This window comes from Charadrius vociferus, unplaced genomic scaffold, assembly GCF_000708025.1.
Source record: "Charadrius vociferus isolate BGI_N301 unplaced genomic scaffold, ASM70802v2 scaffold218, whole genome shotgun sequence".
Classification (NCBI taxonomy): domain Eukaryota; kingdom Metazoa; phylum Chordata; class Aves; order Charadriiformes; family Charadriidae; genus Charadrius; species Charadrius vociferus.
Window position 1 is genome coordinate 792,021 of NW_009650084.1, and position 15,754 is coordinate 807,774.

Below are 15,754 nucleotides of genomic sequence, written 5' to 3' on the forward strand. Positions count from 1 at the left end.
TCGATGTGGAATCTTTCTTATCCTTGAGAAGCTGAAAATCATCACGTACAGAAATCTCTTTAAAAAAGTGTAAGTATAACAAAAACTACATTTTTGCAAAAGCAGGTTTAATATGGCTTCACCTTGGACTGAGATAGAAATGTATATGCTCCTTAGGTCTCCCTGAGAGAGCTGAATTCCCATTAAAGTGAATTTATTGTAGAAAGGCCATTTTTCTGAAATCCAGAATTTTTAAGTGGTTGTTTCTCAAGAACAGATTTTTTTTTCTCTGTCATTTCTTTCAGATACTTACTACTCAAAACCCATCAGCTGTCTCTAGATGCCTTTCTGTTTGCCCTGAAATTCATGCAAGTAGACGATGTTGATATTGATGAAGTCCAGTGCATTTTAGCTAACCTCATATATATGGTATGTGCTGACCACTTGTTGTTTGGTCCTTCCAGACTTAAGACAGTAAAAAATATTAGGTAGAGAATAAAGTTTATTACAAAACACATATCAGTAATCCCAGGTTTTCTTGTGTAAACAAGTTGATTCACCTGTGCCCAAAGTGAAACATTTTCATTTGCCCTGAGGGCTTCCTCTAGTTCCTGCCTCTTTTGCAGGAATCAGTTAAAACTGAAATTGAATTTTACACTACAAATCCAGTACTGACATTTCTCTATATGCATAAATACTGATTTAAAAATACAACAGTTGTAACTGGGACCAAAAGGGATTTGTTCTTCTGCATTTCAAGTCAGTGACTCTTGATATTCTAACATTCAAAAAAATTAAAACCAGATTTCTTTGGTTTTGTTTCATATTTTGTCTTTTACTGTAAATGGATCTGAACTACGCATGAACAGATAAAGGCTTGAAATCAAGAGATTTCTAAGAAATTGGAGGGTTTGGAGCAGCATTGCAGCGTCAGCAAGAAAATTAACTGCTGCTCTGTTTCTGAAACATTATTTGGTGTACTCTTGGAGTGACAGGGTGGGATTAGGTGTCAGGAAGGTTTCTTTCAGTGTTACAACACTACATGTCTGAAAAGGAAGTAGTATGTCGTTTAGTTGGTTAGGTTTGGAATAATGATTAATTAAAATCCTCATTTTAAAGTGAGCACAAGTAAACTTAGACGCACTTTCCTAGAGCTCTGTCTCTTCAAGGAAATGTAAGCAGACCAGTAGGGGGGGCCCTGGCAACAGTCTGTCAGTCTGACAGCACCCCTTAGTACGCAAACATGGTTATGGTTCCAACTTTCTGCTAACTCTGTGAGTTGACCCACTTACATAAATTGGATCCTTATAGCTATTACATACAGTAGCACAGCAGTGAGTGAGTTTACACACACAGCTTTGCTTGATGGAGTCTGAAGACAGCTGAGGTTATAGGCATTGTCTTACCAGCTCTGGTGCTAACGCGGTCTTTTTCTCCTTCTGCCAGGGTCACATTAAAGGCTATATATCTCATCAGCATCAAAAGCTTGTGGTCAGTAAGCAGAACCCGTTTCCTCCACTGTCAACAGTCTGTTGAGTATTGTGTCTTATCCATGCAAGTACTTTTTAGATACTCAGCTTGCCCAGTGGGGCTGCTCCTAATCACCCCGAGAACACTGTAAATGACCTGGTTCGTGTCCAGGACTGGAATACCAGGAACTGTTTGTGGCTCCTTTCCCAGAATGACCAAGGCTGCCAGTGTTACAAAGCGCGTTGGAATGAAATGCTAACTTTTCAATGACAGTTTCCGTGGGCTTTCTAGAGCTTTCGAAGTATCTCATGAGGAAATAAAGCAAAGCATTCCAAATTCCTTCCAAAGTACTTAAAAGCTTTTATAAAGTACTATGTGTTACTATTTTTGCATTTATCTTTCATAGAGGAGAAGTATCATCCTTTGTTTCTTGTGTTAATCCATTCTTCAAAGTGGAAATGATGTTTTCCATTTTTTTTAAGTCTCTTCAATAATCTTGCTGGTATTAAATACTCTCTTCAAGCCTTCTCTAAAAACTAGAGAAGTGCTTGACACCAAAAGCTTTACTGTGTCAGTGATACTTATGGGTTCAAGTAAATGTGGGATTTTTGTCTGTAGGTACCAACAGATGGGTTTGGGTTTTTTTAATTCTGTAATATTTTATTTCATTTTTGTTATGATGAACAAAAGCTTATCTAAGTAACTTATCAGTACTCTGTTTCATTCTGCTTCCGGGGAAAACACTGCCACTGAATCCGTTATTCGAAGTGTTACTATGTTGGGGGTTTTGTTTGATTGTTTGGGACTGGTACAACGTAACTTTGTCCATAGTGATGGGATGGTAGTTTTTGAGGTTTTTAATTATTTTTAAAGACAATAAAACATTTTTTCCCCTCTTTGAGAGTTGGGTTTTATTTTACCTACTAACTGATGTGGACATGATTCATAAGGGAAAACACAGGTACTGTGTATGAGGGGAAGCATTTTCAGTGTGATGAGAGTGTCGAGTCCTGCATCAACATAGGCATTTAAAGGCTCGGAGCTCCCCTGATCCTCATAAGTTTTACTTGTATGGATGCTGAAACAAGAACATGAATTTGGTGAATCAAGCCTGAGGGTAACAAGAATTAAAAAGACTCATTTATTTCTAGCAACACTTAAAATCCCCAAAAAACATCAATGCTTTTTGAGTTTTAGGATGAATAGTTCTGGGAAACTTCAGTCAGTTTGTAGTTAAATAACTAGGTTTACTGCATCATGACTTTCACAGTACTGTATGTCAACAGAAGAAGGAAAGACAATGGGACTTTTCTGTATGAATTGGAGTTATATACATATCATCGTTGCAACTGCCTTGCTGCAAATCATGATAGAGAGTCAAATGGGTGTACTGGGCGTTTGGTGCTGGAAGGTTGGTTGTGTTTGCGTCTCATTTCATTTTTTGTTTAAACCATATCATATACCTGGCGGTGTTAGTGAATAGAAATGTTTCCCAGTCAGTGTCTTCTAGTGGCCAGGATCCCAGGATACCAGTCAGAAACCAAGTGCCCTTATACTCTGTAGCTAAAAAGCTTCCTCCAGCCAGTCGTTTGTCTACGGCCTCCTGGAGGTGTCCACAAAACTGCCTGTTTGTGAGGCTTATGTTGAGTATTTGTTTGCTTTCCTCAGCAAACCTGCAACTCATCACCTTGGAGTTCATCGCCTTCCATTCTCCAGCCACTGACTGTGCCAGCCAGTTTTGGAATTAAAATGTGTTCTGCAAAGTCTCTTTCAGGGGTGCAGACAGGAAGCTGGTGGTTGTTGCACTCGACATGCTCTTGGAGTTGTAGTAATGCAATGTTGTTCTCAGCGGTGTCTTCGTCATACCGGATGTGTATGTGCTTCTCACTAACTTGCAGTGTCTTCTCAGTTCCACTTGTTCCATTAGGTCCTGTGAAGCAATGACATTTCACTGCTCTTAGGAATAATTTATTAGAGACCTGAAAACTGCATGCAGACTAGCACCAGCTGCCTGATCATGCTGAGAAACGTGTGCAGAAGAGAAACTAAAGGTGCTTTTTCTTGAAAGCACTGCAGTAAGGGTAAACTAGTTATGATCCGTTGACAGCTTTTTAATGCTGTGTAGAAGCATGCAGAATTTCAGAGGGAAGGACAAACACCCAACAAGAGAAGGGAATTTTGGCATGAAATAAAAGCCACCTCTAAATGCACCTGGATTAGCTTATCCCTTGGTGCTGAGTTCTGAATTGTGTTCAAGAAGCAGTTTTCTCTCTGCTTGGGTTGTAGGGGCTTATGGGCTGCTGTCGTTCTAGCTCAAGGAACTGAGATGTTTAAACGAGATGACAGCAGATTTGCTTCCTTTAACAGTATTTTTATGCAGCAAAAATTTTAGTAAGCGTTTGTTTTTTTTTTAAAATCAGCTTGTCAATACTAAAATGTGTTTTAGTCAACAAGAAAAAATGTGTTTGATCACCTACCAGCACCAACCCTGATTTCAAAATGGCTGTGCAGAAGGGCGCACTCTGCTGTAGTCAGTACAAAGTTACTTTTTAGCAGCACTCCTCCACAGAAGCCCTTCCCTTCTGAGTTTAGCAGCAGGACCTAAGAAAACGTGATAGGTATGACAGATAGCATTGTCCGTGTGAGGTGGAGTGATGGGTTTAATGAGTTGCTAGAAATACCTGCCAAGGAAATCCTTCATCACGTTTCTTCCTGGTTTTGCTTATCAGATTGTCACTGTCTTGAAGTCTGCCACATGCACATTGATCTAGCAGATGAAATAAAAAAAAATAAATCAAAACTTCATGCTGATATCATTTCAAGACAACGACTACCTGCAAATATCTTATTGCTTCCACCTGGACCTCAGGGTTTTGTTTTTGCAGCAAGGAAAAGGAGAAGGAAGATTTCTCGGCTGGTGAGAATTGGAATAATTTGCTTGGCATCTGTAGTCTAATAGCTTAGTGATGGCGCTGAATGTTTTGGGTCATTGCTTAGGCTTGTGGTGACCAGATTTCACTGTGTCTGTAACTAATGAAAAGAGGCTTCCTCTCCAGCCAACCACAAGCACAGCTTGCTTCCTCATCTTTGTATCTTGTAACTGAACTGTGCCAAATGCCTTATAGCTGTGGCCCAATCTGGACAAGGTAAATCCTGGGATCTCCTTGTTAAAGCTATTACTCCAGGAACATGCGTGACTTTATGTTCTGGTTCAGCGTGCTTTTCAAGTGGATCCCCCAGTTATCTGCCTTTATCATGCTTTCTGTTCACCTTGTGGCACGGTCTTGGGTCATGCAAACTGGATCCTGTTCAGGTGAAGACAACCTCCAGGAGTGGACCTGGACAGGCTGGAGAGTTGGGCAGAGAGAAACCTGATGAAGTTCAACAAGGGCAAGTGTACGGTACTGCATCTGGAGAGGAATAACCTCATGCACCAGTACAGGTTGGGGGCTGACCTCCTGGAGAGCAGCTCTGTGGAAAGGGACCTAGGAGTCCTGGTGGACAACTGGATGACCATGAGCCAGCAATTGCCCTGGCGGCCAAGAAGGCCAATGGCATCCTGGGGTGCACCAAGAAGAGTGCGGCCAGCAGGTCAAGGGACGTCATCCTCCTGCTCTACTCTGCCCTGGTGAGGCCGCATCTGGAGTACTGTGTCCAGTTCTGGGCTCCCCAGTTCAAGAAAGACAGGGATCTGCTGAAGAAGGTCCAGCAAAGGGCTACAAAGATGATTAGGGGATTGGAACATCTCGCTTATGAGGAAAGGCTGAGGGACTTGCATCTCTTTAGTCTACAGAAAAGAAGATTGAGGGGGGATCTTATTAATACTTACAAATACTTAAAGGGAGGGTGCCAGGGGGATGGGACCAGTCTTTTTTCAGTGGTGCCCAGTGATAGGACGAGGGGTAACGGGCACAAACTTGAACATAGGGAGTTCCATCTTAACATGAGGAGGAACTTCTTTACTTTGAGGGTGGCAGAGCACTGGAACAGGCTGCCCAGAGAGGTTGTGGAGTCTCCCACTCTGGAGACATTCAAAACCCGCCTGGACGCTGTCCTGTGCAACCTGTTGTAGGTGACCCTGCTCTGGCGGGGGGTTGGACTAGATGATCTCCAGAGGTCCCTTCCAACCCTGACCATTCTATGATTCTGTGAGTCCACTTAATGTACGCTTATCGCGAATGGGTGCTTAGTCCACAGGACCAAACTAGAGCTAGTCTGAAGTAAAGCCCGCCTGAAATGTGCATTATGAGTGGACATCAAGTATCAAGCCTTCATCACGAAAACTGTGGCTCTGCAGCTCAGCTCCTGTTTGGCTGCCCTACTTGCTAATACAGACAAGAGCAAAGTATACTACTGTGGTTTTAGTAGACCTAGTTTATAAGGGGATGAGAGGGAATGAGATACCTAGTATGAGATTGAAAAAATGAAGAGGGCTAATGCTTCAAACTAATTGATGTGGCAGCAAATGTTGCCCTTCACTTATCAGACCATCAAGCGCCCAATCAGAATTAATTGAACCTTGATCCCAAACAGACAGGTCTTCAGCGGAGTTACTCTTTACTGAGCAGAGGAGTGGGAAACCTGGCCCACTGAGTGATATGTAGGATGATGTAAGTCCTCTCTGCAGACCTGTGTTTAAACGTTCAGATCAAATATTGCTCCCTTTACCACTGCTCCGGCATCTTGGGTGGTGCTCCCTAGATTCCTCCTTTTTCTGCCCAGGTTGGAAGGTCAGTAATATCCTCATCACTTGAGTCTCCAAGCAGGCTGATCGCACCTGGATGTCAGATGGTGGCCTGCCCACCCCAGCGCTGAGCACGTGCCCCCTTCACTTCCATGCTCACACCTACCTAACGCGATGCACTGTTTTTTGTCCTTCCCGAGCTCATAGCCATCAGCACAGGAGCAACGGTAGGAATGACTTCCCGGGTAACAGAAGTGGTGACATCCTTCCTTTGCTTGGTGGCGACATTCATTTTTAGCTAAACAGAACAAGTGGAGGAAAAGCATTGGGAACAGTTCAGCTGGAGTTTTCTTGCATAGCTCGAGTCCTTTTTAGTCAGCATTTTATTTTTACCTGCTTTGTGTGGAGGAAGGTAGGGGCTCTGGCTTGGTAGTATTTCCCACCACATTCTTTTTCCCCTTGTTAAGCAGAAATTGGAGACAGCTGAGTCTCTGCAGCGTCCACAGTCTCATTGCAAACTGTGCCCACCCAGCACCTCCCTGCACCAGACTGTCTGCATCTCTGAGTTTCAGGGAGCGCTAGCCAAGAGTTACACTATGCCAAACATGGGTTCATATGGAAGGATGCCATGGGCTTTCTTTCTGCGCTCTTGAACAAAACACTATGTGTCTGCAGCAGGGGGAACTGGTGCACCTGTTGAGAAGGCAGGTATTGCTTGAGGAAGAAGGCAGCTAAAGTTTTCTGGTTTCCGGCAAAAATAAATGCATAACTCTTATTTCTCATGCTTGTGCTGAGAAACTTAAAATTAACAGTAGCCAAAGATAAGAAAAAAAAAAAAAAGAAAGGGAATATTAATCACCTTTGAAACATGCTCAGTCATCTTTCCATAGCCGAGTAAACACTTAAGCTTCATCACAAAGCAACAGGAGGAGCAGCCATTTGGCGGTGGATCTAGCTCACAGGTGAAGAAGTAGTAAAAAACCTCATCTAATGTGTCTCCCTAAGGCTCCTGCTGAGCAGATCCAGTTCCCAGCACTGGTCCAAGCTGTGTTACCATCTGTGCTCCCCCAGAAGCTGGTCACAGTCACACCCCTTATACAGAAAATGACCCTGCCCTGCGGCAGCCGGGGCGTCTCCCACCCCGGGGGACCCCCCAGCCAGCAGAAACACTGATGTAAGGGCTGGAAAGTAGAACCTGGCAGATGTAAAAATGTAGGATCCGGCCCAGGGTGTTTTACGTGCCAGAAAGCATCCATTTTGCTTTCCTCCTTTTACACTTTGAATGAAAATGGTTTGTTTTCTGGAGTCCCTCTGTCCTGAGTGACTGTCTTGTGGGTGCTCGTGGCCTCAGGGAAGCCACCCCAGCACTCCAGCCCTGGTTCTTCAGGCCATGTGCTGCCTGGGACCACGGCAGGACAAGCAGCTGGGGAGCACGGGTGGCAGAGGACAGGGCTGCCTTTGGGGCCCACCCGTGAGGGGGGGAACTCACTTCAGCCCTCTTGCTGCGTCCCCAGAGAAGGGAGGCTCAGGGGGAAGAGGCAGCTTGCGTAACCCCAGGATGCCATAACATTTTGGTAGACAGGCAGCACACATCACCCCTGCTCTGCCAAGAACTGTGTGTTTTAACCTACAATATGGCTGTAATGGGAGAGCTGCATGTGGTTTCCTGGGGACCCCCTAGAACAGGAGGAGATAGGGTGTCTCAGAAGAGGGTGCGATGCCTTACCGAAAGCACAGTCCTCTCCCTCGTAGCCCTCAGCGCAGGTGCAGGTATAGCCGCGAATGCTGTCCTCGCACACGCCGTTGTGCTGGCAGGGGCTCCACCAGCACCTCCTGCCACCTGAAGAAATGCCACAAGAGAGGGACACCTTGAAACCACCTAACTTGCTTCAGGCTGGAGGTGCAACCCTTCCCTGTCTCCAGATACCCCCCACTGCGGCTGGACCACCGCCGCTGACCTCAGTTATGCAGCCCCCTTCCCAGCACATGAGATGCTCGGAGAAGTATTGCAAAAAGGTTTGGGAGGAAATGGGCTGCATCTCACCAAACTACTCCTCAGGAGTAATTTTAGCCCAAGTCTCTGCTTCCAGAGGTGCTCCCGCAGCCCCCGGCAGGGATGTTGGGAGGTGCCCAGGAGCAGAGCCCTCTTCTGTAGGACAGATGTTCTGCTTCAGAGAAAACCACTGACTTAGTTCATGTGCTTGTTACGAATGTAATATGAGACTGGCCTTTTAGGTCTCCCATGTTAGGCTGATATGCATATGGATAAAAAAATGATTGTATGTATATACAGATTAAAAAAACAACCCTGGCATCAAGGTTATACAGTGAGCAACATCCAACTAGGAAGAAATCTCGCTTTCACACATCTGTATAATTATTCTACAGCAGCTCAGACCCGTGCAAGCTTAGTCTTTCTGACACATCGAGCACTGAAACCAGAGGATGCCCCATTACAGGTGGAGCACAGGGCAGAGCTGCCAATTTCCCTTGAAGCTGCCCACTGGAAAGGCTCCAAAAGAGTTTGGAAATGTTCTCCAAATAACTGCTTATTGTAGACATGAGTTATCAGGGAGCAAGCCAGAAAAGCCTAACCTGGGATGTGCTCTCCAATCACTCCGAAATTGAAAACTTCATCAGAGAGGTTAACTTCAGTCAGTGGACTGCTGTAATTAATATCAGGGACAGAAAGGTGAAAACTGTGCCTCGTACTGGGACCAAAACACTAATCAGCATCTGCTCAAGCTATGGGCACGTGTACCTTTGAGTGTTAGCTGTACTAAAATACTGGCTTAAAGCAGTTACCACCTTCAGCCTGCCTGCAGTCAGATGCTACCACACACCCTGGCAAAATTTAGGTCTCCTGGGAGGGTTTTGGGGTGGGTTAGGGGAGGTCTCATCAGCACAGCTGACCAGGTAGAGCTGAGGAGTGGGGACCTGCAGCTGCAGTGGTGGGTAGCTGGAGACAGGGAAGGGTTGCACCTCCAGCCTGAAGCAAGTTAGGTGGTTTCAAGTCTCTGAAGTGCATGCTCAAATACAGGTAAGGAAGTCTCAAAAAATACCTGTGATCAGGTGAGGTTCTGTAAGACTGGGGAAAAAGTAAACCTAGCGCCAAGCTTTATTAAAGGAGGAAAGAGAAGATTCAAGGAATGATAGAGAAAACAGCACGATTTCCGTTACTGGAAAGCTACTGGAATGATTAAACAGTTTGTAAGCACTCAGCAAAACAAGAAGGTAGCAAGTAACAACCAACATGCATTTTTCAAGATAAATAATCCAAACCAATTAAATCTGTTTGTATTGTAGGCTAAGGGACCTAGTGGGGAATCAGTGAACATCATAGGATAGAAATTTCTCAGATGACATTGTCGTTAAGTGAGCTAGGAAAACACAGACTACTATAAGACGTGCACAAAACTGTTTGGAAAATGATGTTGAAAGAGAGGTTATCAATAGCTAAGTTTATACTTTTATTAAAAGAGGGTCAGGGACAAGTGTGACCTCAGGCCAAAGTGCCCTGGTAGCATACACCCACACTAGAGCAAGATGCCATTTGACTTGAAGAGACCAAAGTGGAGCAGTATAAAAGAGAGCCAAAAGGTGAGCCAGCAGTTAGGAGGGTGCTCAGCCTTTCTCCCCAGCTCTCATATTCCCAAGGCATATTTACCCACAGTATCCTGGACTATGGAAGGAAAGAAACATGGATACCAGAAGTCTAGAAAATGAGATTTTTGGAAGACAGGATGAAAAAATGGGTTTGTTTAGTGAGGGGGAAAGAAGCTGTGGAGGTGCATGGCAACACTCTTCAAAATGTTAGAAAGTGTCACAAAGAAGGAAATGCACTCTGCTGTTCTGTACAAAGAAGACAGGACGTAATGGCTCTAAATTACTGCAAGGAAGTCACCCCTGACGCCAAAGCTAGTAACGCGTCCTGATTGTGGCTAAGGTTGTTTGGACAGACCATTCTCAACTGGTTGCCCTTCTCTCTTCATAGACTACAGAGGAAGCCTGCATGATGTGCTTAGTACAAATAACCAAAAACTGAAATCAGGAGAAGTTAATGCCACCCTCACAGAAGTAATGAAACCCATAGCAAAAGCCAGATATTTAGCATCGTTCTTCATAACATTTATATCACTAATGGGATTCTTCTATCTAACAGTTCACTGGACTCAGCTTTTTAGTGGCTTCTGCAAAAAAATGAATTCTATCTGCTGGTCTTGCCACCTCCTTATCCAGCGTTTCAAACTAAGATTAGAAATTAATAAAAGCTAAGTAAAAAAAAAACCACAACCAAACAAAAACAAAAAATCTGAGGATGAGGCATGCAGAAAAGGAGGGAATAAGGCAAAGTCCCCACCAGCTGGTGCCCCAGGCTCCTCATTCAGGAGGCATCTAGTTACATCAGTCCCTCAGCTTTTACAGATTCGTTTTTCGCCTTGCCAGCTGCCAGGGGTTGATGCAGTGCCAGCGTCCAGAGTTTGCAGGCACCCCAGGAGCTTTTAACACCTATTTATCTCACTTAGGTTTAAGTGCTAGGTTTGCCTTTGGGAGGTTTTGCTGGTAATGCTGTGCTGCTCTGTTGTCTCAGCAAAGCAGATTTTCTCAGGTCCTAGGCTGAACATCCTTAACTTCAGGAAAAGAAATAGCCTATTTGCTATGATAGCATCTACTCACCTTCAACTTTTATTCACTTTGCAGTTAATGTTTTTTTCCTATTTATTACTTTTTTAAACCTTTCGCATCAACACTTTTCCTCCTGCTTCACTAGAGACATGACAAATAGCAACTGGGTGTTTCTTGTAGGATAAACTGCGAAAAACTCTCAGAAAACAAGCATTGGCCTGAATCATAATGGTCACAGTGTGACACCGCTATGAAGGAAAGAAGTCAAGAGGCCAGCTCACCGTAGTAGGCATCCCAAAACATTTTCTGGAAAAAAAAAAAAAAAGGGGAAACGAAGTTTTAATTCTCAAATAATATAGTGTTCTATAGTTATTTCAGTAAAACAAAAGCATTACCTGGGAGAATATATACTACAGTTTAACATTTACACAGTTGCACAACTGTAAGTTCTGCCCTGCCAGCAAAATTTGAATGAGATGGCAAGGAGTTTGCATCCTGCTTATTTTATTGTTTCTTAAGAAGCCATTAAGGAAAAGAAACACTTTACAGGCAAGAGAGGAATAGCTGACTCCTTTAGCAACACAGCTTCCTGGAAAAACTGTCTGGCCATTGTCTCTCTGGTGTGCTTGATCAGCCTGGGAAGTGACCCTGTCCCGTCCCATCCCGTCCTGTCCCACTTGGCCCCCAGCAGGTGCTGCTGGAGGCAGAGGGGACAGCCCGGATTGGAGCTGCAGGTCACCAACACTGGTCACCAGCACCGTGTGCCCCGCTTTTCCCTAGCTACTGCAGCTGGTCCTGCTGCTGCTTTCCCGGAGGGGAAACCTCTCCCCACTCCCTGTACCTCACCCCTGACAACCTCCCCCAAAGCACCAGGACGGCCCATGGGCAGCCCGATGGCTGCTTCCTCTGATTTCCCTGCAAACATCATCTCCGGCCAGATTCCCATTAAAAAGCACGGTGTCCGGCTGTACGTGTCAGCACGGCCTCTTGTACCAGGGGAGTTGCAGCCACTGACCAAGTGAGCCTCTTCCTATAGGTCCCACCACTCATTGGTGCTTCCCTCTGTCCCAACACCCCCTTTGCCCCTCCTCGTGCCTAAGGGATGCTGAAGCTGAATCTCTGTGTGTGGTCAGGATGGGACAACAGCAATATACTTTCACAACATAAGGCGCAGGACACATCATTTCCAGAAGGGGACTTTAAAAGTGTCAGAGCTGACCTCCGCATTTCCATTCTGACCACTGAAGACACCTGCTTTCTGCATGCTGAGGTGGGAAGGTATCACATGGAGAGAAACCCAAACAAAGGAAGCGGGCTGCAGGGCTAAATTTGATAGTAAAAGTCCAAGGCACACAAGAAAACAAAATACTTACAAGCATTTCATCATTTTCAAATACTTCTCTTGCTTCTTCTTGTGTACATCTCTCTTCGAGGCATTCCCTCTCCAGGCTGCCTTGGAGAACCTCCTCCAAAAGTAGGGAACTAGCACGCCTCTGTCTCTTGATAACGTTGTTTGCATCATTAGCTGATATAAACACTGAAATGTTGTATGACAAAATGTCAACCTCAATACTTAGATTCATTTCCTTATATATTTTCACCATTTTCCCCATTTTTTTAAAGATCTTATTAAGCAGCCAATTTTAATCACGAAGAGAAATCTTTAGGCTGATTCAGGGTTTCAGCAACATTAAATTTACATGCTGGAAGAGCCCTACTTTCTTAGCCCAAACTCAGCTGAGGAGTCGTGACCTTTTTCTTTTGGGGAGAGCCTGACTTGCTCCCAAGCAAGGGGAATTTGAAGCCCTTCCTGATGCCTTTTTTTTCCTGCACCAGACACACAGCAAAGCGTTGCTGTGGCACAGCCAGGGAAAGGGGAAATGTATTATCATAAAGGCAGAGGCTATTTTGTAAGACTGCGTGGGGCTTCCAGACCCATCAGTAGAAGTGGAAATGATTTGTATTAATTTATGATGATGGATCCGAAGTGATGCCCTTCAGTCTGCCTTCGCGGGGCTTTTGCGCTTAGAAGCAAAACCATGACATGGCTAAACTCTCAATCTAATCTCTCTTATGCAGAATAAATAAAAGCTACCCCTCAGCAATGCTCAAAAAAGTTACAAGGGCTGTACCATACAACATCCTTTATGTGGAAGACACCATAATCTTTTTGAGTAAAGAGGAGGAGAGATCAAAGACATGAGAACTATCAGATCTTACAACTCCTCTTTGCAATGATGCCCGCAACAAAAACCGCGTGCCAGCCGGATGGCCGGTGCCGGGCTGGAGCCTGTTGCCTTTGGCATCAAGCAGTGTGTGGCTGTGTGTGTCAGCACGGGTTTGTCAGTTCTCCTGTGCTTGGAAAATAAACCTGCTGGGGCAGGGACTGGGTTTTTTTGGGGTTTTTTTGTATTTTATACAGTGTTTGGGGTCCCAGCACTGCTGGGCACAAAGGTTGAAATAATCAATAATATTAGAATTGGAAAAAGTGACAGCAATAACAAAATCATTCTGAAACTGCATACAAATGCTTAGTTATGCTTTTGAAGGATATCTGATAATCAACAGGCTTCCGTGTGATATTTAAAAAAAAAAAAAAGCAGCTTAATGTTTGTGTTTTGCAATTTAAAAAGTTATCTGACAGCCCAGTGCACTTTTGTGCTGTGCAGTGTTTCCGACGCACCCAGCATAACTGGCAGCGCACTTCTGCTGATGCCAGGGGTGGTTTGACCTTCTTAAGCAGTCACCACCTTCTTCTTTGCCCAGCTCCTCCTTAATATTGGCAAACTGTGGAGGATTAATACAGAAACATAAATTTCTTCCAGCTGTAACAAGCATTCATCTCAGCCTCTTTCATGAGACTTATTTTTATTTCAGCAGCAACTAGAAATAGAATACAAAATTCTCTTTAATATTTGTGGCGCTTTTTAAGAATGATAGGAAAAGACAGAATATCACTCTGGTGTAAATGATGGTAATTCAAAATTACATTGCCTTAGTAACCTACTGCAGTTTTTACTTATCTATATGAAAAAAAAACCCAAACCCAAAATAAAACCCCACAGGAGAAATGTAAGGAAAATAAGGAGCAGACAGTTTTCAGTGGTGTCACCCTGTGCTACAAAGTAAGCACAATACAAGGTGCAGAAGTAGTGGTGTGTTTAGAAGAGCCGTAGCACAGACCAGAATTAAAGCGGCAACAAAGCAAAGACCATACCTGTCTGCTCTGTTTGAAGGAAAAGGGCAGAGAGAAGAAACAATATTGTCCAAGAGCACCTTGCCATCGTTACTCTCTGAGCCTAGTGGCCGCCTGCCTGCATCCCTGCCGCTCTTGGGGGAAATGGCTACAGGGGAGATGTTGAAGTTTAAAGTCCAGCGGCCCATGAGAAAACAAAACCTCCAAGGGCAAAGCTTGGCCTCAATGTCAACACATGGAGAAAAAAAAAAAAAAACAAACCACAAAACCAACTCAAAAAAGCCCTGCTTAGTGAGGTAGCAGTGCCCCTTCTCTTAGTGCTCTGGTTGAAGGCGGAGCGGGTTTGCCAGCTCTGAGAGCTGCTCCAAGGTTTGGGTATTCCTCCCACCTCACAGCCTTCACTTACCGTAACACAAAATGGGGAGACAGGAACACTATGATCATTTCTTTGCACCACATCAAAGCACAAGCTGGATGATGACTACAGTGATCAGGTTTTTGGTGTGGCTCTTTCATACACTGTCCCCACAAAACATTTGCCAAGGCTTAGCTGCACTGGTCAAATCCCATCAGCTTTCGGAGCAACCAAGCAAGCAAGCATGGGATTTCCCCTGTAGGGATGTATCTGAACGGATACGGCATTTTTCTTTTTGACTCTCAGGTTTGCACTGCCCAGCCATGAAGGAAAGCATGGGGAACCCTTCCTGATTTCAGGATCCCGGTCACCCAGACACACAGGAGGTGAAAGGAGGTGTAAGCGGACTGGAGCACCTCCCTGGGCTGCTGTGCCATGCACCCAGCAGCCGGAGCAGCTCCCGCCTGGCCCAGGATGAGAGGAATGGTCCACCACAACAATGGTGCCGCAGGGACTTGTTTGGCTCTCAGCACAGGCAGGGGCCTGGGAAGAGCAGGGAACCATTTCTACAGTCAGAGCAACAACCCGTGAGAGGAAAAGTGTTTGGTTTTTTTTAGCTGAGTTAGAAACATAGAGTCCATTCTGTGTTTTCATGTCATAAATTCCCAGATATTACTTGAGTACGCAGTTCTTGTAACAAAGTGTAATTGATCTGCGCATTCATGGGTAAATCCCCAAATAAAACTTCACTTTACGTCAACGGCAGTTTTTAAAACCAGCGTCAGTGAGTGGCGAGGCAGATGAGCAGGGCTAAAGCAGACAATGTGCCTCGCCAAGGCCAGTCCCTGCCAACCCAGGGCTGATGTTGCAGCCCACGTCACAGACCCTAATGCCTTCAGCAAATAATTAACCTCTGCATTAAAACTGCATTGTGGGAGGTTTTTCCTGCACAATCTCTGCCAGGATGTTGTTCCAGAAGTTCACCCGGGGTTAAAACTCTTTTAATAACAAGCTTGATTTTATTTACAGCCAGTTCATAACCTTACCTATTTATTTTTCCCTCCTTGATATTTCTGCAGAACTAATTAATATAGCCTCCCATCCTCTTTGGTTAACTCTGTGTCAAGCTTTCATTAGTCAATGAGTTCTCCATGCTCTCCTCAGTCCCCTGAGGCCACCAAACCCCACTGTTCTTGTCCCAGCCAAGGGCTTCCTGGCTGGGTAAGTGTGTGTGTGTGGGGGGGCTGATGCCAGTGGTCACATCTGGTGGGTGCTGGGGGGGTCATCCAGCACCACATGTGCCCAGGAGCCTCTGGGGAGGCTCACCTCGCCCTCCTCACCTTGTGCCGCAGAGGCTGCATTGCTTTTCTGTACTCCTCTGGCCAACCATCCCCATGGGAGCGCTTGGCAGTGAGGCTGCTGCTGTAGCCCCCTTGCCATAGCC

General features: G+C 45.0%; 2 protein-coding genes across 2 annotated transcripts in view; one reads left to right on the top strand and one right to left on the bottom strand.

The window, feature by feature from the left end:
- The window catches only part of PCID2 (PCI domain containing 2), a 13,492-nt gene extending 11,483 nt beyond the window's left edge, over positions 1-2,009 (top strand). Inside the window, exons 12-14 of the mRNA XM_009892152.1 lie at positions 1-69; positions 285-408; positions 1,426-2,009. Of these exons, the coding sequence (XP_009890454.1) occupies positions 1-69; positions 285-408; positions 1,426-1,515 (283 nt within the window). The 3' untranslated portion in view covers positions 1,516-2,009. The remainder of the gene's footprint in view (positions 70-284; positions 409-1,425) is intronic.
- An 869-nt stretch (positions 2,010-2,878) lies between these two features.
- Positions 2,879-14,043, bottom strand: PROZ (protein Z, vitamin K-dependent plasma glycoprotein). The gene is given in 9 exon segments (XM_009892131.1): positions 2,879-3,119; positions 3,121-3,379; positions 3,927-4,050; positions 4,131-4,216; positions 6,300-6,431; positions 7,860-7,973; positions 11,041-11,065; positions 12,133-12,296; positions 13,977-14,043. Coding segments are annotated over 9 exon segments (1,212 nt in total).
- Positions 14,044-15,754: the final 1,711 nt, after the last annotated feature.